The sequence below is a fragment of the Pagrus pagrus genome, assembly GCF_965226575.1.
Source record: "Pagrus pagrus genome assembly, chromosome: 1".
In the NCBI taxonomy this organism is placed as follows: domain Eukaryota; kingdom Metazoa; phylum Chordata; class Actinopteri; order Spariformes; family Sparidae; genus Pagrus; species Pagrus pagrus.
This window is the reverse complement of record NC_140185.1, coordinates 6,203,012-6,225,597: the sequence shown is the minus strand read 5'-3', so window position 1 is coordinate 6,225,597 and position 22,586 is coordinate 6,203,012. Positions and strand designations below refer to the sequence as shown.

Here is a 22,586-nt window from a genome sequence, read left to right as displayed (position 1 = left end):
AATCAGATACTGTGTGATTAAATGGTCTTCCAGGTTTTTGAAACTCAAGATATAATGTTTACATGTGCAGCTGATATCTAGGATACATGACAAAGCCAGTCTTAACCGGCATACTAGTGTGCATGTTTTTCTGCACACGTTTGACAATCTGTATCTGTATTTCTTTGTCATTTACAAGTATATGCAACACTCAGCTCTTCCAGGGGAACAGTCTCTGAAGGGACAAAATCTTCTCCCTGCCTTCTGTTCAGTTGTTGCAGTGGTGGTAAACTGTATTCTCATAAAACATCAAAGCTTCACAATAAGAGCACACCAATAACAGCACAAGCTCTAATGCATCCTCATACAAAAGGGAGCCCGGATTTAGTACTGTGCATGTTGAAAGTGGACTTGACTCATCGTGGAGCAGTCAGTGACCTACTGAGTGACCAAAGCTGTTCACTATGTGCCTCCTCGGAGGTTTCTGGGAAACTGTAACAATTTTTTCCCTTGGAAAACCTGTAAAATTCTTCCCTGTGTGGATCACTACCTACTAATCTAGAGAGCGGTTTTGAGACACACCCTGAGACACATCAGAGCTTTATGTCCTCATTTGTGATGATCAAATGCATTGAAGTCCATATCCAGCGTGTAATTAACAGCCCGTTCTGTTACAAGCTCAGTGTCAGTCTTCTTTTAACACACTCGGGTTTTGAGTTGAAGATAATGGAGGTACATTGCTCTGTCAACATTATCTGACTATTACACTTGTTTGTAATTAAGACTAATTAGTGAATGTTGTACAGCTTTCAGCTGATTCTTAAAAGGCTACCTCGTACATTTGTACTCCCTCCTCATGTCTGTGTGTAAATGTGCCCTTCTGCTCCCTGTAGGAACTGAAGCATCTGATCCTGGAGGCGGCGGACGGCTTCCTGTTTGTGGTTGCTGCAGAGACGGGCCGAGTGATCTACGTGTCGGACTCTGTGACACCGGTGCTGAACCATACCCAGTCTGAGTGGTTTGGCAGCACTCTGTATGAACAGGTCCACCCTGATGATGTGGACAAGCTGAGGGAACAGCTCAGTACTTCAGAAAACTCCATGACAGGTAGAGGACGTACTGTCACTAAGAATTCTCTGTCAGCTCTACATTCTGTTCTTCTCTTTTTTTGATCATTATGGGTTTATAACCACCTGTCAGTCACACAAGTACCACCATTCAAACTGTGCTCACTCTGCACACACAGATTATTTTAAATATTTCATTGATTATCAGGGTAATATTGTGAATCACAATTATGTTGGACAGGATAATCGTTACATAACAATAATGATGATGATACATTTTATTCATAAAGTGCAATTCATGATACTCAAAGACACTTTACATTATGCCAATTTAAAAGGAAACAACACATTAAGAACAAGTGGAAGAAGAAATCAAAGATTAAAAGCAGTAAAGCTGGGTTTAAAGAGAGTTCCAGAGGGAGGGGGCAGCTACGTAGGATCTGTCAGGTTCGGTGCCTGGTTCTGATTGGTGGAGACAGGAGGTTGGCATCAGAAGAGTGCAGGCTGTGGGAGGGAGTGTGACGGTGGAGCAGGTTGATGAGGGGTGATGTGGTCACGAGAGTGGGTGAGGAGGCGAGCAGCAGAGTTCTGGATGTACTGGAGTTTATTTAGGACTTTGGATGATGTGCCACATAGAATGCAGATGCAGTAGTCGATTCTGGAGTTTCAGCACCAGAGGAGGAGAGTGATGGCCGGAGACGAGCTATCTGTGTACATGAAATACAAACAGTTTACTGATGAAAGAGGCCAGTCCAGACTCTTGGTTTTAAAGAATGAAAAACGTAATTAGAACAAATTATCTATCACAGTGTGATAATAGATCAGTTCCTCTCTAGGTGGCTGTTAGATTCAGCAGGAAGAGCAAACAAAATTAGACTTCAGAAATTGTAACCCAAAGGCAATATTAGAAATGTTATTCTGCAGTCAGCACTGATCGTGGTCAGCTGCTTTAAGATGCTGTGAGCTGAATCTTCTACCTGCTCACAGCTAATCTCACCTGGATACAGCTCAATCTGATGGTCATTTCAGGTTGAAATGACCACAGGAGAATAAACTGAATTGTCTTGATAATTAATCTTGATTAATGTAATGGCAGTCAGTCATTAATAAGTCGTGTACACTGTGGACTGGACCACCGTACGTCCCACCACAGGGTGGTAATCATTAACACTAGACACAGCAGACTTTAAGGTATAGGAACAAACGATGATGGCTGTCTTGAGGCGGGACGGAACCGTCTCCTGTGAGTGTGAGATGTTAAAAATGTCAAGAATAACATTGGCTAGCTGATCGGCACATGTTATTGTACACAGCCAGGTATATTATGAGCATGAAATATGTTCAGCTCATCTGGCAGCGTGGCCTCACACATGATGGGGGCGCTCCTGCTTGTGTAGCCTATAGCCTTTGTGATCACAACATCATCAACACATTTGCTGATATGTGATGTTACTGAATATGTTTATACTTCAGGACTGAGTGACCGCATCTTTGAACATTTGCCGGTCTGTATACTCAAAACAGTCCTTTAGGGCTGCTGTAAATGGAATTGTTTTTCTGTTGTGCTTTTTCCAGTCTACTCTACAACACTTGTCACTCATTCATACACACATTCATACGCTGATGCCATGCAAGGTGCCCACCTGCTTAACAGGAGCAAATTGGGGTTCAGTATCTTGCACAGGGATACTTCGACGTGGATCTGGGGATCAAACCAGCAACCTTCCAATGACTGGACGACCGCCCTACCTCCTGAGCTACAGCTGCTCACTGTAGCTTCATCTGTCCACACTTTTAACTGATGGTTTGAGCCTCTTTATCAGCTAAAGGTGAAACTGTTTAAAATGTAAACATTTCATACATGCTCATAGTGCTCACTAGAGGGCAGTATTGTCCTGTTAAACCCTCCACATTCCTCTACATGGCACTCTGGTGGCTCCACAGCATGTCAGTGGATCCTGTGTGTTTGTATTTGAATCTGACCCCAGAGGCCCTGTGAAGCACACTGAATACCCAGCAATGGCATGTAATCCACATAACACAGTAATCTCCGTGTAGAGCTGTGACGGAAAATACACACGAGTATACACAAGCACATACACAGCCTTTGAAGTGAGTTCAGTTTCCTTCAGTGGAACTAAAGCAGTATGTTTTGGAGACTTTTTCCCTCTGCTGCTGCTCACTGTTTGAACTGTGTTTGTGCGTCTGTTGCTGTTGGACTGCATGTTTTTTCACATGAAGTGGAAGAACTGAACAACAGTCATCAGCCAGAACTGGAACAAGTGATTGTTTCCTGCACGCCAGTTGTTGCTGTCTGTAGTTCAATGTGGGAATAATCAGAGATCCATTCTGGAATGTTGTGGTGATGATCTGTCCAGTCCATCAGATACATATCATTGATAACATTGATATTTGCTTCTAATATTTTGGCAATATAACGATACGATAGTATTATTGTGATATGAGACTATGTGTCTTATTATTATTGTGTTGTATCGTGATATTACATCAGTGTTGTCTTTTCCTGGTTTTAAAGGCTTGTTACAGTAAAGTGATGTCATTCTCTCAACTTACCAAACTGTTCTACTTGTTCTAGTACTTTCCTTTACTTAGTCACTTCAACTTCACTTCCAAAGTACTGATGATAACTGAACAGAAATCTCACTGTGTTCATATTTTGTAGCAATACTCATCCTTACATTATTGTTGCAATATCGAGATGTTTGGGCAAAAATATTGTGATTAGATATGAAACTGAATGTTTGTGGCTTCACAGGGAGTTGACTGAGGTCTCTGTTCAGTGTGGGCAAAGTCATTGTAGGCAAACGCTCAAAAAGTTTGCTGACTTTGCCCTAAAATAATACAATTTTAATTGCAATCTCAATATTGTTCATTTAATTTGTAATAAGATATTTTCCTCATATTGTGAAACTTTAAAAGACATTATACAGCAGCAAAACATGACTAATAACAGATGCTGATTTGAATTTGGTTTAAAATATCCCAAGACACAGAGATTAGCGTGTTGTTTTTGTTTCCTGTGCTCTTTAAACAAAGTGTTGCTGATGTAATCTGGTCTGTTATGTGTTTATCATGCTCATCAGCCTTCTCTTCTCTATGGGCATCTGCTTCGAACAACATCAGCACACTCTTGTGTTCGCGTGCGAAGTTCCAGTCGGCTTCATATTTATCGGATACTGAGAATTCCTGTTCCATCTGGAAAAGATCAGCCCTGTTCTAATGATGATGGAGACTGATTGTGCAGGTTATAGTGGCAGAGCCAAGCTGTGGGGTCGCACCTTCCTTTTCTCCTCCACCCTGCACAAGCTCAACCTTAAAAGAAGCCTTAATCCTAAACCAAACCACTTTAACCATGAGATGAATGAACACAGGTACTCTCAGGGGTCTATAAAGGAGTAGTTCTGTGCTCCTTGGCAAAATTATGCTAATTGAATTCACAATAAGTGCCAGTTACAAAATGGTTAATAAGTATTTATCATAATTAAGGGTTATTTGTTGTAAAACACTGCATTTCCTGTATGACCTGTGCTATACAAATCAAGTTTATTATTAAGTTTCACTGTCTAAAATTGAAACAGGAAGTCAAGCCTTAAAGGGTCATAGTGAACCCTCTGTGCTGTTGAGAGCTCAGTGTTGGGGCAGCTTTCCTCTGGCAGCTCCAGCGATCAGCTGTCTTCACAGGAATTTCTCTCATTTCATCTCTGCCTCAGTGCTGGTAAAGAGAATCAGCTGAGGAAATGACTGTGTAGTTAGCTCACACAAATGGCAGTTTGATGTTAGTTACACTCTGATAAAAGTTCATTAAAATCCTACCTCTGATAAGAAGTGTGATGCAGTTTGGTTGAATATTGTAGAATTTATACTATAATGTGAAGGAGCCTACCCACAGCTTAGTCTGACTGGACATTTTAATAGAGTCTGAACAGGGATGGGTATAGGGAGCTATGTTTTGGAGCCCTGAACAATCTGGCTTTAGAGCACAAATTGAGTTAATGGCAGATAAATCAGATATTTAGGATGAGGATCTCTGCGTGTGACAGTGAAAATCTGGCTGTGTTCTACAGTGACAGCATCAGTCAGTCATGGTGACTCTGTGGTGCACTGCATGTTCTGGACAGCTGGCCAAAGTGCTTTTCGTTATGGACACGGTCCCTAGAAAATGATTTTATTTTATTTTAATGACTGATTTTATTCTTCGCTATCACAGCCAAAAGCATAAATGTGAGACACATAACAGCCACAACAAAGTTATTTTTAATCTAAAATAAAAAACTGAATTCAGTTCCAGATTCTGAAAGGCTTTTTATGAATACCAGCACATCATTAACTCAAAACTTATCAAAACAGCTAAAGATAGTGTCCAGAAGGGACGGCTTATAAACAGATTGAACCTGGACTTAATAAAGTAGTAATGTGGATCGGAACACTTCTGATGTGTGCTGGAACACACAATATTTTCCTGCTGTAGCGGACATCATGGAAGACTCTACCAGGCTAAAAACATACATATGAGTCAAACTCTCACTGGTTTGCTTGTAGAATGTAAAATCTCCATCACAGAGTATGGTATGCTGACTAATGATTAAAGAGACAATGGCCAACTGATTGTACATATTTAGTATTGTATGTGTTTTTTGGCTAATAGATGACAATGCACCTATGATTTGTTTAAAAATGCAAACTGCAATGGTCATTCAATTCCTAAATATGTGTTTTGAATTTACTTTGCAACAGTGCACACATATGTATAAGAACATAAGCACAAACACAGATGTCAGTGTTTGTTGTCCAGTGGGAAAAAACATTATTCGTTATCATTGGCTATGCAGAGCCAAAATGACTCGTCCTGTTTCTTTTACTAAAATAAGTTGATCTCAGATTTCTACCCTCATAAGAATCTAAAAATACAGATGATCGGCCAGCTCAGACAGAACAATCAGAGCAGTGGTGTAACACTACAGAGCTTCAATTGACTGGATTGTGCTTTCTTATCGTTTCATGTTCCTGATTACGTGTGTACAGAAGAGAAACTGTTGAACTTGAATTGGTGTCTGCACATTAACCCATACAAGAGCATTTGTACCTCTTTCTGGTTTGTAAAAAAAAAAAAAAACAACTCTTTACTGGTGTGTGTTGATGTTATCTGTGCACTTGTGCTGCCTGTTTTAATTTAATCTGCCGTTTGTTTGTTAACAGGACGGATTCTGGATCTGAAGACAGGCACAGTGAAGAAGGAAGGACAACAGTCCTCCATGAGGATGTGCATGGGCTCCCGACGCTCCTTCATCTGCCGCATGAGGTGTGTGTGACTCAGTAGCTTTGTGTATGTTTTTTTCTTCAATGAATCTGGCCATGATTGAGCTGTCCAACTTTCTGAAGTCACGAAGACAAGTTAAATTATCTTTATAGTTAGTATGTGTTACTCAAACACAAGCCACTACATTTCCTAAATTTCAGAATGTTGCAATACTTAAATTACTCAACCTTATAATGTTCTTTTTACACAATAAATCATTAAATCTTTTGTCAGGGATATATGTCTGGTCATACATTTAGGCATACATGTAGTGTTACACCATTTTTCATTTAAGATAGATTTTTGTTGTGTGAAGCTCATAATAATGATGAGTATGCTCAATTCACGAGCAGGGACATCACCACCAATGAGATGTACACGATTGAGGTGGAATACGAGTACGATGTTGAAGAAGGCAATTGAGTATGAGTGCAATGTTGAAAAAGTGTTGAGCGGCCGTGATGTGGGGAAGGCTTCGCTAAGGAACAACGGCAGCTCCTGGGCTGGCAGACCCCCTATAAGAAAGAGAGAGACAGAGAGAGAGAAAGACAGAAGAAGGGAAGGGAGGGTGGGGCACGAGAAACAAGAAAGGCAGGCATGGAGCGCGGTCCTGCTCCTAAACCTCAGCTAAAACTCATTTTCCAGCATTGCTTATCATAATCATTGTGTCAGTAATACATTCAGATAATGACTCATCAAAATGAATTAGATGTGGCTAAAATGAAGCATGTTGGAGCCTCTATAAGGTCTCTTCAGTTTTTTAACAGAGAATATGAATCAATTGACATGCAAACAAGCTGAACTGGTTCACAGTGGTAAACAGCAGGGGTTGAAGCAGTGACAGACAGTCAGCAGCATGGAGCTCACAGAGTGACAGCCATTAAACTTTTCTTTCTTTCAGCTGCTGCACACACAGAACAATCAAGAGTCATGCTGAGCTGGTTCTACTTAGCCCCTATAGACCGTTTCACCGGAGTGTTTCATATGTGATTAATTGTAGCGTTCAGGCTATTATATCCATAATTAATCATAATATGTAGACCTTTGTAGAGGTATCAAAGTGAGGCAGAGGAGAGACCGAGATGAAGTCGCTCACAGAGGTAAAATGTAGTGTGGAGAGTGTTTCCTTTAGCTTCCTATTTATCCTGTAACATGTTGACTGAAACCAAACTGTACCCATCCAGCTGACATGACATCTGTTTTCTACATCAGCTCATTATCAACTACGTCACTCCCCGCCGCAGTTTCCTCAACATCTGAGTCATTTTGTCTCTCTGGGCACACACATTGTTAGCTACATCATCTAAAGCTACTGGGTTAAACTCAGACTGGTTGTGTGTTTAGATCTGTATAGTTAGATTATTGTTGTAATTATGTGCATCTAGTATACAGGGATGAATTGTTGAACCTGTTGATATGACTCAATCTAGGTAGGTTGGACAGTTACTGCACCTCTTCACATTTATTGAAGGTTATATTTGTAAGCGTTTCATCAGGTTGCTGGTGTAACCCCAACTACAGTTTCTATGGTTACTATGGTTTACATCACTGCATCTAGCTGTATTTTGATGAAATTAAGTAAAGTTAGCCTACACTTTTAAATGCTTTGCCCTGTCAGCCTGGAAAAAAATGATTTGCCAATGGGTATGTTAGGATGAATTAATGTTACATACATACATATGGCAGCAGTGTTGTTCCAGAAGCTTATCACTATTTCAGTACTGACCAATCAGGAACCGGAACCAATTCATTGCTGGTCGTCAAAACCCATCACTTATTATGAAAAAGTAAATTGTTGCGCTTTAAGGATTTGTTGGCTTAATGTGGAGGAGAGGTTTTTAAAGTACAGTAGTAAGAAAAGCTCCAGAGCAGCTTCTAAAGGACCTCACAGTGAGATTATTTTAGCCCTTTGACACTGGAACCAACTCAGTGATAGCCATCAATAATACATTTAACGATACATGTATAGTTAATTAAACTTTAATCAATAGTTATTTAACTGTTCACAAACAGTGTTATGTTTTATAAAGATCTGTAACTTTATTCTGTCTATCCAAATAATGTTTATAGATTAACCATAGTAATTACTAACAGTTTACAAAGTAATATAAACATCTGGTGCAACTTTACAATAAAATATTGCTTAATAAATGGTTTATAAATAATTTCATTACATGGAAGTAACTGCAAACTCAAGTTTAATTAACTAAACATTTACAATTTTATTTTAAAAAAATGGTTATTATTAAGTCTTTTAAGTCTTTTTCCAAGTTCATGAATCAACGTTTAGTCTTGTAGATATATAGAAAACAATGTCCCCAAAATTTTAACCTCACATTTTTGGTATTAGTACACTTTGGGACTCCTACTGGAACCTTAGAATTGTTTGAATGAAGTGTGTTTGCACAGCTTGACTTGACTCAAGATACAGATTCATTTTTAATGTCCTTGATTACACTGATTATATTTAATGACTGGCCTCAAGATGATTAGCTGAGGTGTTGATATCTCATAGAGGGCTGTAATCCTTGACTTTGAATGAGACATTTCTCTCCGTGCTGAGTTGACATGTACTAGAATCGAATAAAGTTCGACTGTGCTTGACAGGAAAATTCTTGTTCTCTAACGGTGGCTTAGAACCTATACAGCTGTGACAGTGTGCACGCACCAGGTTACTTAATACCACACAGCAGTAGTACAATATATGACGCATACCTGCTTTTTAATTTGAGATGTTCATGGAGCCGTAACCTATTTCACACCGCATGAGCTTCAAGCCATATGTCTTTCTATCCTGACGTGACAGCATTCGTATTTCTGCTCACCAGAGGTTGTTGGTGAAATGATTGATGTTTCCATACTTCATAGATAATTAGACTTAGCAGGCCTGCCATCTACATTCTAATAATTATTGCTCTCAGTTGGACATCACCTCATCTCCACTCCATAGTGTCTGACCCTGTAAAAATCCAGTTTCTCACCAAATTTGTCTTTTTCCTTCAATGTCAGAATATCACGCAGTTTGCCCCAAAGGCCTCGTTACTCGTTGGCTACAAACTACATCAAAGCAGCTTTGACAGCTTCAAGGGCTTGAATAGCTAATGTTTAGTTTAACAAAATAACACACCTTTTCAATTTTTTTATGGCACGCTGCGGTTGTGTTCGTGCACGAGTACGTAGAATCACCAGGGGGTTGCCTGAGCCTAGGTTTGTCTGGATCTGTCACAAAGGCCTGTGAATTGCACGAGAGCCACAGTGTGTCATGTTGGGAGGAATTTGTTGGACTGGCATGTTCTTCTGTTCTGTTGCTATTCCAGGCTCTGCATAATTCAAACAACATGCTGCTGGGACACGGAAAGAGACTGCAGACAAACAGAGAAACTCAACTAGTTCTGTGACACAGAGGAACACAGAGGAACACAGCCTGATCAGCAGACTAACGTTTCAGGGAAGCAATTATTAGATCCAGGCAGGCTTATGTAATGTTTAGCCACAGGACCGGCCTTTCCACTGAAAAACACCCACTGACTACACCGCTCAAGGAAATTCAGCTGGAATGATTGTTCAGCTGAAAAAATTGCCTGAAAAAACCCCAAAAAACTCACTCGAATGGGTGGTCTATGGACAGAGGATGTTGTACACTGTACTGTAAAGTCCCCTGCGGCAAAGGGCATTTGTGATTGTGGTTTATATAAACAAAACTGACTTGACCTAAAATTGACATGGAGCTGAGGTGGAGAGGATGAACAGTTTCTGGGAGTCAGCATCACAGAGAACCTATCATGGTCATCACACATCACCACCCTGGTAAACAACTCTGAGAAACAGCTTCATTTCTTAAGATGGTTCAATTCCTGTGCCAAGTTTTGAGCAATACAAAGCATCCTGACTGGAAACATCACAACCTTGGCATGGTTCATCACGGCCCAAGACAGGAAGGCTCTCCTGGGGTGATATAAACCAACAGAACATCCCTGGTACCATCTACATGGTTCAGTTCAGCTCAGCTGGTTACACATTAGAAAGGTTATTTCTGCATCTCCACAGCCAAAAGTTGTGGATGGTACCAAAATAACTGTTCTGTGCCATCCTGTTTTTTTCATGACACTTCTGCTGAGGTACCTAGCACACTGATCCAATACTCAAAGCTGGAGTTACAACACTGCAGACAGCTGATTAGTCCGTCGGAACAGCAAGAGTCGTCTTGTTATCTGTGTTCAAAAGTAGAATTTCCCAAACTTGTGTTTTTTTCAGCATTATTTTGTCCTGCTGTCTACAGTCTCTTCTCAAGCAAAGAGAAACTGTATGGTTGTTTATTCCTCGTAATAAACAGCCAAACGTGTGTGTTGTGTGTAGTGAGTATGTGGTCGAACAGTGGAGAGAGAGAGTAGCAGAAAAAAAGAGGTGAAAGCGAGTGATAACTGATCCCTTTTTTCCCTCTGCTCCAGTTTATAAAAGGTAAAGGTTCATTTGTTGTCATTTTACAACACCAAGGTTGTAGAACCAGTTTAAGTTTAGTCCCTTTATGCTACATCACAGAAAAAGGACAAACTATTTTATAGAATGGAGTGCAGATGATGAATCAGACAGTTTGAGGAGTGAAGCTCCTCTGTAGTCTTCTGGTGGTACAGCAGCAGATACTTCTGTACCTGTTGTCAGATGGCAGCAGGGTGAACAGACTGTGGCTGGGTGGGTGTTGTCTTTTAGTATCTTTGGGCTCTGTGCAGACATCTCACTTCACTGATGTCACTGATGCTCTGTAGATGGTACCAGTGATGGTAACGGGTGGTTTTAATAACACAAGACTGTTCACCCGGCTGCTGCCTTGCAAGCAATACATAAGTATCCAGCTTCTTTCCTCAGACTCCTCAACTCATCCTCAACACTCCACCATGAATACTTGCTTTTGGTCATGAGCAACGTTAAATGTTTGTGTTTGTTCTACAACCCTGTGTTTCAGGATGATAAATAAATGAGCACTGAATGTAGGTCTATAAAAGGTTTGTCTGTGTTCCAGCTGTTGTAGTAACATTAGTACAGGGATCCCTGTGTTCAGTCTGTGTGCTACCTGGTGGATTTGCAGGATGTAACGGAGGAGCAGGCAGAGCAGACTCTCTGCTCTTCTCATAACTCACTGATCACTGAAAATGTCTTGACTTCATTCAGACCACATTGTGTAAAACAAGTCCTGCTGCTGATTATCAAACGACTGAGCTGCTTGCATTCCTCCTGTCCTGACTGTGGCCGACTGAGTCGTTTTCTTCCACTTTTTTCAAAAATGAAAGTTATAATTTTTCAAGACCATGTGACATGGCTGACTGTAAAGCGAATGTATGATGTATTAACCAATGAGTCATTGTCGCCTGAGGTGAAACAGGTCCTGATGTATTTAATTGTTAGATGACAGTGGAGCTATGGAGTGTTTCTCTCACAACTTTAACTGTAGGATGCTGTACCTTTTTTTCAAACTGACAGAACATGTATAAAAGTGGGTTTAAGGCAACAGTTTTATAATGCACACTGCTAGCAGACTAGTGGAGCAAGAATAAGTCTTTAATCTAGTTTTTAAGTAGTAAATATCACCTATGATGTGTCTTTTTGAGGAGATCCCTCTTGATTCAATACCATGTGCTCCCAGAGTATTAGAACAGAAACTGATCTCACAGTGTCCACACGATGTAAATGAATCCAGAGTGACACATTTTATGTAACCCATCCAACTACAACAAAATTTAAGTCACACTTTATGTTTCAGTTTCAGATATCGCCATGTACTTGTCTGGAATCATTTTACTGCCTTTTTTACTGTCGTGCTTTGAACGTGGCATTTCACCTCTGTTGGGGAAAAAGAGATCTTATAAAAGTAATTCTTTAAGAAAATAAACAGCTCTTGTTCCCTGGACACATATCTTTCTTTTTTTCAGTGTTTGGTGTATTTGAATCAGATTCCTCACTACCATAAAATTAGACCACCAAGTAAAGAACCATTCTATTTTTTTATATATATATATTCTTAATGAAACAATATCACATTATTTTGAGGTATTACATTTAAACCTGTAATCACCAAAACTGCAGCACACTGCAGTGTGTGACACTCAGATTTGGGAGGAAATTGTATTAAGGCAGCAGAATAATGCAGCACAAAGAAAAACAAATGAGATGGTAAATTCTGTCTCTGCAGCACAAATGGAACCAAAGACACCAACTAAAGAAGAACGACCGTCCTCTTAGTGAAACAATAAGAGACTGTGTGTGAGGTCTGGGGTCGAGATACAACACTTTATAAAACAGAGGGGATCATTTTATCTGTGTCAGTATATGGTGGAAATTGTCAAGCAGTTGTGTCTGTGCTGCCTCCGACTGTGATTAACAGCCACTTATTGGCACCATGTACCACTTGAGTGTAATTTATGCTGTTGTATTTCTTTTGTTTCTGTGTGCAGGTGCGGTAGTGCTCCTCTGGATCACATCTCCCTAAACCGTCTGTCTAACATGAGGAAGAGATACAGGTACAGCAACTTCTTCTCTAACCATGTTATGACCCACTGTAATTAATTTCTGCCTCACCCTCGCTCTGTCTCTGTCTCTCCTCATCCATTATGCACAAAATCAATTTAGTACATCACAAAACGAGAAAATGAGACCATTTGTAACGAGTCAGTCTATAAAAAGGAAAAAGAAAAAAATTATCCCTTGGTAATGATCATCAGATCATTAGTCTGTCCACGCTAACTGCTTTAAGTAAATTAGTATCAAATGTTTAATATACATGATGTCAGCACATAGACACAATGACATTTCTGCCCATGCTGAATAACATGCCCAAAAGAAGTTGTAAAATGAATCACTTGGCATTATTTTAATGCATCGCTGTTTACCAGCAATGCCAAAGATGTCTTTCACACACCCAACTTCAAATGTCATGCAAGCATTACAGCTCTGTCATGACTCTCCTGTCATATTTAAAGTGGAAATGGACAACTTTTCAACTTTCCTCCACCTAGCGATTCCCTGTGGTATTACTGTTGGTGGAGCTGTCAAAAAGACAGCGTTAGCTGCAGTAAAGCAGCGGGTTGTATTAATAAGTAGGCATGTTTTGTTGCTTACTGATCTAGTAGAAAGAATGCTGGTTTTGTACTGTGACCATTCCGATAGTGAGGAAGAACATGTCAAAGGTGGAACAGACTTTGACACAACACCAGAGCGCTCTTGAACCAATGAATATCCGTCCATTCACTTGTTATACCTCGGTTTCTATCACTCTCCCTCTTCACCTCCTTTGCCTCCTCCATCAGCGGGCTTCTTTCTCTTTTGCAGTGTAGAGTTTCCACAGTTATTCCAGTTGTTAGCATAGAGAAAGCGACACTTATGTCATTTTTCCGACAGCCAATATACTGTGCACTTAGTATTTACGTCAGAATCTTCCGGTATAGTTAGAGCCATTGAAACATACACAGAGGGGGTGTAAACAAACACAAACACATCATTTGGATATGTGGTCTGGTAGGTAGATTGCTTTTCAAAGAAACTTTGAACATGCACCATGGCTCGTTGCAATTCTGACTCTGTGTGCGTGTGTGTGTGTGTGTGTGTGTGTGTGTGTGTGTTTGATGGACAGGAATGGCCTTGGACCCTCTAAAGAAGGAGAGGCTCAGTATTCTGTGGTGCATTGCACCGGCTACATCAAAGCGTGGCCACCTGCAGGTAAATAAACACACACACTTGACATCCTTGTCTCCATCCCCGCTGAACCCAAACCTCCCTGCCAGAGTAAGTGTGGCTGAGTCTAAACTAAAGCAGCTGCGAACTCTGCACAGCTCTGGATCAGGACCTGGATTAAGCCACAGATCCTCAACAGGCCGTGTGGTTCTGGGATCCATCCAGGGTATGTGAGAGAAGCAGCGGGCTTTAGTGCAGCGTTTTTGAAAGTCTGTGTTCTCTTTTGATGTAAGACTCTCATTAGCCTGTGTTCAGAAACAGAGCAAAGCAAACATTTCACATCTTTGTCTTTGTGTGAATGACTGCTGGAGTGTTTTTGCAGTCTGTCTTCTGGCTGATGGATTTCCCAACTGACAGTACGGATGTTTTCTGTAACAACAAGCCTGTGTGTGTAGTGAGTCTCCCCTACCAGGAACTTCCCAGGAACCCCAGGTGTTCCTCTTACTCTGCTCTCATGTCAGGAAGTGGAGTCATACGGCTCAGCATATGTGCAAGTTTTTCCCTCTGACTGAAACATCAGCTTTCATAGCCTGCGTCTAAATATCACTTCATGTTCTTCAATGTGACTGCAGGGCAGCGTTCACCACATCTGTTCTGGAGAGAAACTGGAGTGGAATTTGCAAAAATTGCAGCTTTGATTCAACTTAACACATTGTGATCCCATCCACACCCTGAAATTAGGTCTGAAGATAGCCAGTCAAAAATGATCTTTGTAAGTTGGAAAGGTTTGTGGTTTGCACCTCTATGATGACCAGCAGCTGTGGTCAGACAGAATACACATTTGTTACAGTGGAATCCAATACTGACACTGTTTCACTGAGATAAATAATGTCTGAAGCTCTCCTACACTCCGTCCCAGCTTTTTACTGACCTGCAGACAGAAATCCAAACCCTCATCTGAAGCCCCGAGAGGTCGTACTAAGAAGGAGGTTTGACAAACTGTAGCCAGACTATCTTTGCAATAACTCGCTCATCAGAATCTGAAACCATAATCAAAGCTGATGAGTGTCATATCAGTGGTTATCCAAATTCTTTGTTAACCCCAGTTTTCTTCCATACAGTCTGTGTGTGTTCCGTTAAAAGGAGATGTGTCATTTGCCTATTCTTTCACCGAAAAATGTGTGTGCCGCCTACCTCCTTCAAGAGGAACAGGTTTGAAGAATTTAAAACAACTTTACACCACTGTTACTGCTGATTGTGTAAATTTGTAAGTTATTATATTGGTTTTTGCCTCTCAATGCTCCCTCAATGTCTGCCATTTATGGGGTTAATATCACCTAAAGCAAACCAGTGTTGTACTTACATTAGCAGTAGTTTCATTTGGTGACGTTACTAACGTACTGCTCAGCATATACAACATATTCCTTCAGCTGAGGATCTATGTTGCTCATAGAGAACATCACCAGGAAACTCTCAATATAACGTCCTCTGGACAAGATTAGCTGTGCAGCATCAGTTGCTATGGTGATGTAGCCAGGTTAAAAGAGAGCTACATTCATGATACAAAAAACTCTGGCTTTAGGCTCAACATAGCTCACCAACGCATTGATCTCCCTTTGTAGGTCACTCCTTTGGACAAAAAAACTATATTTAAGTTATTTCCTACTTTCCTACTTATTCACATTCCCCTACTGATCTGTATGTGCTGAGAGGAACTCTTCTTTTGTTCAACAGTCTCAACATATTCAAGCCTAGTCGCTTTCCTTAAAACCTCTCTGAAGACCGAAGCCTGAGGATATTCCCCCACAAAAACATCCAAACTAAAGAGTGTTATGTGCGTGTCCAAAGCATGATCCATCTTTTTCCTCTGTGCCATGAAGCTCCTCGTCAATGAGCCACACTGTTGCACTGGCTGACATGTTCCTTCATTACCATGAACGCACACACTTAGTTTATTTTGACCCAATCCCACATTAATTGGGATCACATACCCTGCTCTGGAAATAAGTTAGTCGAGCAACAGATGTGGATTCATCTGTCGCTGAAAATAGTCCTGAACAAATGCACCATTTTTCCTTTCAGAGGACAGCTGTTTAAGGAAATAAAAGGCCTTTGAGCTGCTTTTAAAGATTTACCTCATCAGTAGGAACCAATGACCTTTGAGCTGAGAGACCCGGACAGAATAGGGAAGTCAGAAAATATTGACAGATAGACTAAAAGACTTGGTTTGGATCTTAGGAGTAGTTGACAATGAGAAAAAACTAAAACGGCACAGAAACATTTCATACTGTACTCCAAATATCAGCTGAAACTTTCCTGCGTCATTCATCCAAACTGTGTTTTTTAGATTTAACTTTCGGATATGTTCAAAGGGAAATCTCAGCCTCAACCCATCTGTCAGTATAACTATGGTACAAAGTGAATCTGAAGAACACCAGCTCTGACAACGCACAAGGCCTCAGATGCACTCTCTGACTTCAACACACACACATTTTGCAGTGTTTACAAAGGCAGGGATTGGAATGCACCCCCTCGGTCTGAAAAAGGGATGGCTAGAAGGCTGATGTGGTAAAGTGGAACTGAACAACATCAACTAAAACATTGAGATCACGCTGGAATATCTCCTGGTAGAATACAAAAACACTCACATACACCATATGTGTTTTGGAATTACTGACAGATGGTTCACTTCCTTGGACTAAAAATACTCCTTTGGAATGTTCTGCAGACAAAACTGCTGGCAAATGGTCATCCGGCGACACACGCACACACACACTCATAAATTACAGATGGATAGCAGAGCGACAGCGATTCGGCTGCTGCTGACTGAACTCTGTAGAGGTGAGGAATGCAGCCCCAAATGAGAACAGAGTCCTGTTTTTTATTGTTCTGTGCAGATGAGCTGATGGAGGCCTATCTGTAATTACTGTATATTAAACAGCAGCCAGCTAAATACAAATGTGATTACACACCTTTTATATATTTTGATAGACTCTTTCCTGTGGCCTTTAGATTGGCTGTGTTAGCCAATGTTGGCTTAGTTTCTCTTGGATTATCAGATCAGCAGCTCTTTACCTGAGCTGAACACTGATTTTATTGATGAGAATCATGCCGACCTTTGCGAAGTTGCTGCTAACGATAAATCTACATTCAAATCAAACTTTTCACTGGAAGCCCTTTACTTTGAAAGGCAGCTACAGGGAGTTCATCAGGGAGAACATCTAATACTATTAAAACGTGTCCTGTGGAAACTTCTGTTTACATTCACTAGGACTTCCAGACATGCTAAATGCATTTCCTTCCACATAAAAACATTGGCAAAGGTGATTTTAGAGTTCAAGACACAGCGAAGGTAGAATCAAGTTTATTGGCTCTGTATGTTGTGATGTTTATTCTCTCGTGTTATGAGTAAAAGGAAACCATTTTCGTGATCATAATGGTGGTATGGATGTTAAGATAACAGACAAACAGAAAAATCAATAATGACAGCAGAAACAAACAAGCCTGCTTTTTTTAGTTGCTATGGCAACACACAAACATGACGTAACTTATGATCATTATTAGTGAAAGCTTAACATTAAGAACACACTCTAAAACTGATGTGACGCAATCAGATAGAGAGACGTGTCACTCAGTCCGCTCTGATTGTACAGTGGTAATACAGAGTGACAGCAGTACAGAGTGAAGTAGCTTCCCAAAGACAGGATCAAATTTGATTGGCTTTATTTAAGCCAATACCAAAACCTTGATATATGCTCTGATTGGTTCATTTCCAATGGTAGCCTTTGGCTCAGGACATCTGTGCTGAAACCACTAGAGAGTACCGTCACCAAGTTGCCCAACAAGAAACCAAATTAAATGTTTTTTTGTACTGATCACTGATCAAGTATCATTAACTGGAATATAAATATCAACTCAACAATCCCAAAAATGGCGTGGGAGGGTGAGAGAAGGAGTCAACACGCAGCTAGACGTCATGTGTTTGCTCCCACAGCTATAACAGTAAACAAATATGTGCATTACTGACATGTCACCGTTAATCTGAAAGAAAGTCGCCCCCACCTGACCTAAACAGTTTTGTATCCAGATATAAATTTGTGCTTCACATAAAATCTCCTTTTTTTTATGGTGAAAAATCATTCAAATATACTATCATACACAGTGGAGAAGTCCCGTCCTGTCGACACTAAAAAGACTCTTGGCTGTCAGTCACATCATAGCAGATGGCCAGCTGGAGCAGCGTTCCTACTTGGCCTTTTTTTCTTGTTGTTTGTTTTGTGTTTACTGAGCTTTTAACATCCTGACAGTTTTCTCCCTCAATGATTTTGTGTTTTTTAATCATTGGTGGTGTAGTGGATAGCATAGCTGCATTCCAAGCAGTTGACCAGGGTTTGGTTCCCTGCCAACACAGCTGTCTTTAATGGGGCGGCGGACATCTCTCCATATATTAACGCATGTGTGTTTTTCTGATCTGTGTGTGTAAATTAACAAGAGAGTGAAAACATTTAAATTTCCGCAAGAGGGATTGATAAAGCATGACTTCTTTCATTTTCTTCTTCGTTTGCTAGCAAATTTCTATGTTTGTTGGCACCAACCTTAGATCGGTGAAATAGCAGGAGGAAGGACCGGGCTGGGCTTGGTGCTTGGGGCCTTTTTATTTCATTGGACATATGCCTCTCTGTAATATAATAGAATGCATCTACATGCAGTGAGAGGGATGAAGCAGCAGACCACCGTGAGCCTGTTCTCTTTTTCTTATTTTTTACATGTTTTATAGATTAGGCTAAATTATAGACTACACAGTGCATGGGTAATTCTAAGTGCATTTCCAAATGTTTCTAAATAAACTCAATAATATCTCATTAGAAACAAATCTAAAATGTCAATAAATGAAATTATATTCCTGACATCAAAATCAGTGAGTGAAGTTTAGAAAGAATGAAGAACATGGTTCAGTATCAGATCCTTCCTCCTCTCCTCCTGTGCTGCTGCTTAGCTGTTAGCGGCTGAGCTTGTGACTGGACAGACACAGCAGATTAAAATATTGCGCTTTTATGTTCACTTTTAAGCAGGTTGAACAGGTGTATTGATTACGTTTAGGCTTTTTACTTGTGAAAGTTTTATTGCACTTACTTTCAGTAACTATGAGCGTAGTTCGTCTTTGACTGCACCGCATGTGTATATATGTGTGTGCAGCACTGACACACAGAGCAGGGCAGAGCGAGATTCTGCATCTACTAGATGCCAAGTTGGCATCAAAAAACTGATCCGCAGAGATCTTCTCTTCTCCAAAATAAACGGACCTGATTAAATCAGTAAAAACACAAAAACGCAGTTTCATGTTAAAAATCAGCGTCTCTCTGACAGACACAGGACGTCAGGGGGGGAAAGTAGGCGGCTGGAAATGCTTTAATGTCCGGCCGGAAAACCCTGGTGTGTGTGTGTGTGTGTGTGTGTGTGTGTGTCAGTATGATAACAACAGAAGATAGATATTGGCAGCTATTTGTTGTGAGCTAACTGAATCGTCACTATCACATCATCATGCTGCAGAATATGTAAAGGACCATTTGAAGTTTTGCATTGTGGGTCCAGACAGGAACAGCTCCGATTTTAAACTACTTATCGGATTTTCAACAAAAACATGTTGCATGAGCATTTGTTTGCCTTAATACGAGGATGAAATGAATTATAGTGTGTGAAATGTGATTTACATAAACCTCAACCCAGCTTTAGTTGGAAATGCAACATGAACGTGGACTCAGTCAGCGACAGATAGCTGGATGTGTATAATGTCATCGTGACCGAAAATCTGTTTGATGGGAGACGTGTCATCAGTATGGAACAGATCTGTCTGTTTGTGTCTTTGTTTCTCCTCCTCTCTTATTGAATTATTTGTGTTTGACAGAGAGGAGCAAGTTTGAGTGTTTCTGGTGTTGTTGCTGCAATCTATCTTGCTCTGTGGAGGCCTAATGGTGAAAACATGACTTATAAATCATTGTAGAGGAGCAGTGGCCATGTCAGCCAGTAGATTACCTCTCACTGCTGCAAAGTTCAAATAGCAAATGGAAAAATGAGTGGTTACACTTTATGAGAAATGTCTGTTACATGGCATTCATGCTCTCTGTCCCCCCCTCTCTTTCTCTGCCTCTCTCTCTCTGCCTCTCTCTCTCTCCTTCACTCTCCCTCTCTCTCTCTCTCTCTCTCTCTCTCTCTCTCTCTCTCTCTCAGGTATGACTATACCAGATGAAGACACAGAGGCAGGTCAGACTGGAAAATACTGCCTAGTGGCCATCGGAAGACTGCAGGTATGTGGTGGCACACAGTTGAACCACTTTGTTTGCACAATGAACCACTAAGCTGTAACCCTTTTCACACACAGACTCCACATTATTGCCGCAACAAATACTCAGCTCAGAGGCGTGACGATGCACATCCTAACGTTGACATCCGTGTGTTGTTGTTTTTTTTTTTTACATATTTCCCCCCGTGTCCACCGCAGTAGTATCCGCGAGTATCGCCGCATGATTCCCGCACTGAAAGGGCAATGTGAATGGGGTTTTTTCCTTGTATCAGTTTGTCCACTGAAGCTTTTCAAACCCCTGCTCCAGCATCATTCACTTCCCCTCTGTTCCTCTGTATGCTCAGTATGTTTCAAACATTTATCATTTCAACGCTTCAACACACAAGGTTAAATATGCTGCTTCCATCTGAGCTGCCGAGCTTCAAAGAGAGAGATAGCTGGACACGCTGTAAATGAAGTCATGTTTTAAAGAGACCGAGCCTGACCACACAAATCGAGTGGAGAAGTGGATTTGCTGCAGGAGCAGTTCAAAGAGTTTCTCTGATTTGATTTGATGTGATTTGATTTATTCCTGCTGAGAAAACTTGTCACTTTTGGAATCGATCATAACAAAAACACAGTGTTGTTACCGAAAAGATTTTGGTTTAGCCCAAATAATGAGAATTAGGGGTAGACCAGTTATCGGCCCTGGCTGATTATCGGATCAATACTCTGAATACTATTTATCTCAGATTGCCTATAAAATAAACTAATTTAGACTGTGCTACTTTGGCTCTGATGCAACATCCTCTCACACATCCTCTCTCTGATTGGTAACACGTCACAATTAATAGCCCATAAACACTGAATATTCTGAATCTGCAAAGTAACTAGTAACTAAACTTATCAGATAAATGTTGTGGAGAGGAAGTGTAAAGCAGCATGTAAAGTACCTTAAAATTGTTCTTCAGAACAGTATTTGAATAAATTGTACACCGGTTGTTTGAAATTTTGACACAAGGATTTTAATTTTCACTGTGAAACGGTTTTCAGACTCCTCGATTTCTAATAATCGGTATCAGCCCTGAAAAAGCCATATCGTTACCTCTAGTGGAAATGGTTTCAGACTGTTCTGTCGTTGGGTCTTGGACTGATTAAGCATACTTGTGGTGCTTGTGGTTAACAGACTCAACAGCAACTTAGTGTACAAAACACTGGTATACTGGTGTTGCATTATTCATTGCTAAACGCTCCATTTCTTGAATATCTTTGTGATGTATTCTAAATCTGAGTGTGTCCTCCCTCAGGTGACCAGCTCTCCGGTCTCTATGGATATGAACGGCCTGTCGGTGCCCACAGAGTTCCTGTCACGTCACAACTCGGATGGTGTCATCACTTTCGTCGACCCACGCTGCATCAACGTCATTGGTTATCAGCCTCAGGTTAGTCATTCAAGATGGAGATTGTAGTGTTATCATCTGTTTTTCAGTTTCATGCAAAGAAAATTTGCGTTGCCCTTTCAACACATTCAGCAATAAGTTGCCAGCATTGAACTTGCTTTCTATTTGAGTGTGTGTCTTTAATTTACTACGGCGGCACAGAAAAGCAGACTTCATTTGAAAGAGGATTATATTATACAACAATACAAACTACTATTTGTTCAGATTTTAGTAAGAAGCCTCTGTTTTCTCATCTGCTCCTGTGCATTTGTTGTCAATGCCAACTCAACACTTTCTCGTGTTTACGTGATATCTTGATTTATTCAGTATAATGTCAGTATAAAAAGTATCATTTCCACAACACTAGTTCCATCAGTACCACAGCAGGGTCAGGTCATACTCACCAATCTGTTGCTCAAACAGAAAAGTGTTTTCATTTGGACTATTTTGCATTGCTGCTATCGTTCAGTGAAAGTCGACACCTCTTGCATATGATAAGACATCCAGCTACTCAAATACATCATCCCTCCCCTTCCTGATAGGCTTGTGAAACATCTACTGGAAGTGTAATGATTCACTCTCAGTGGCTTAGTAGTGATCGGAAGAATAATAAAATAGAATCAATTGGAATGAAAATAATATTTTTGTAAAAAAGACATACTGAGAGTGGCAGACTGGGGCATATGATATGATTGGATGTTCTTGAATTACTGCTGTACAAATATGCATAATGTTGAATTCACCATCTGAGCTCTCAGGGTAATTTCACTCCCCATCAGTGTTTCTAAGCAGACCTTTATTAGTGATCATAGTAATCTTGTCATAGTGAAATAAGACTTGTT

General features: G+C 40.5%; 1 protein-coding gene across 5 annotated transcripts in view; it reads left to right on the top strand.

Moving 5' to 3' along the window:
• Window positions 1-22,586, top strand: part of arnt2 (aryl-hydrocarbon receptor nuclear translocator 2) — a 68,380-nt gene that overhangs the window by 19,900 nt on the left and 25,894 nt on the right. For all 5 annotated transcript variants that reach the window (XM_084354172.1, XM_084354169.1, XM_084354168.1 and 2 more), the window contains 6 exons: window positions 873-1,086; window positions 6,264-6,366; window positions 12,810-12,875; window positions 13,985-14,070; window positions 20,254-20,330; window positions 21,613-21,747. In XM_084354172.1, the coding sequence (XP_084210298.1) occupies window positions 873-1,086; window positions 6,264-6,366; window positions 12,810-12,875; window positions 13,985-14,070; window positions 20,254-20,330; window positions 21,613-21,747 (681 nt within the window). The remainder of the gene's footprint in view (window positions 1-872; window positions 1,087-6,263; window positions 6,367-12,809; window positions 12,876-13,984; window positions 14,071-20,253; window positions 20,331-21,612; window positions 21,748-22,586) is intronic.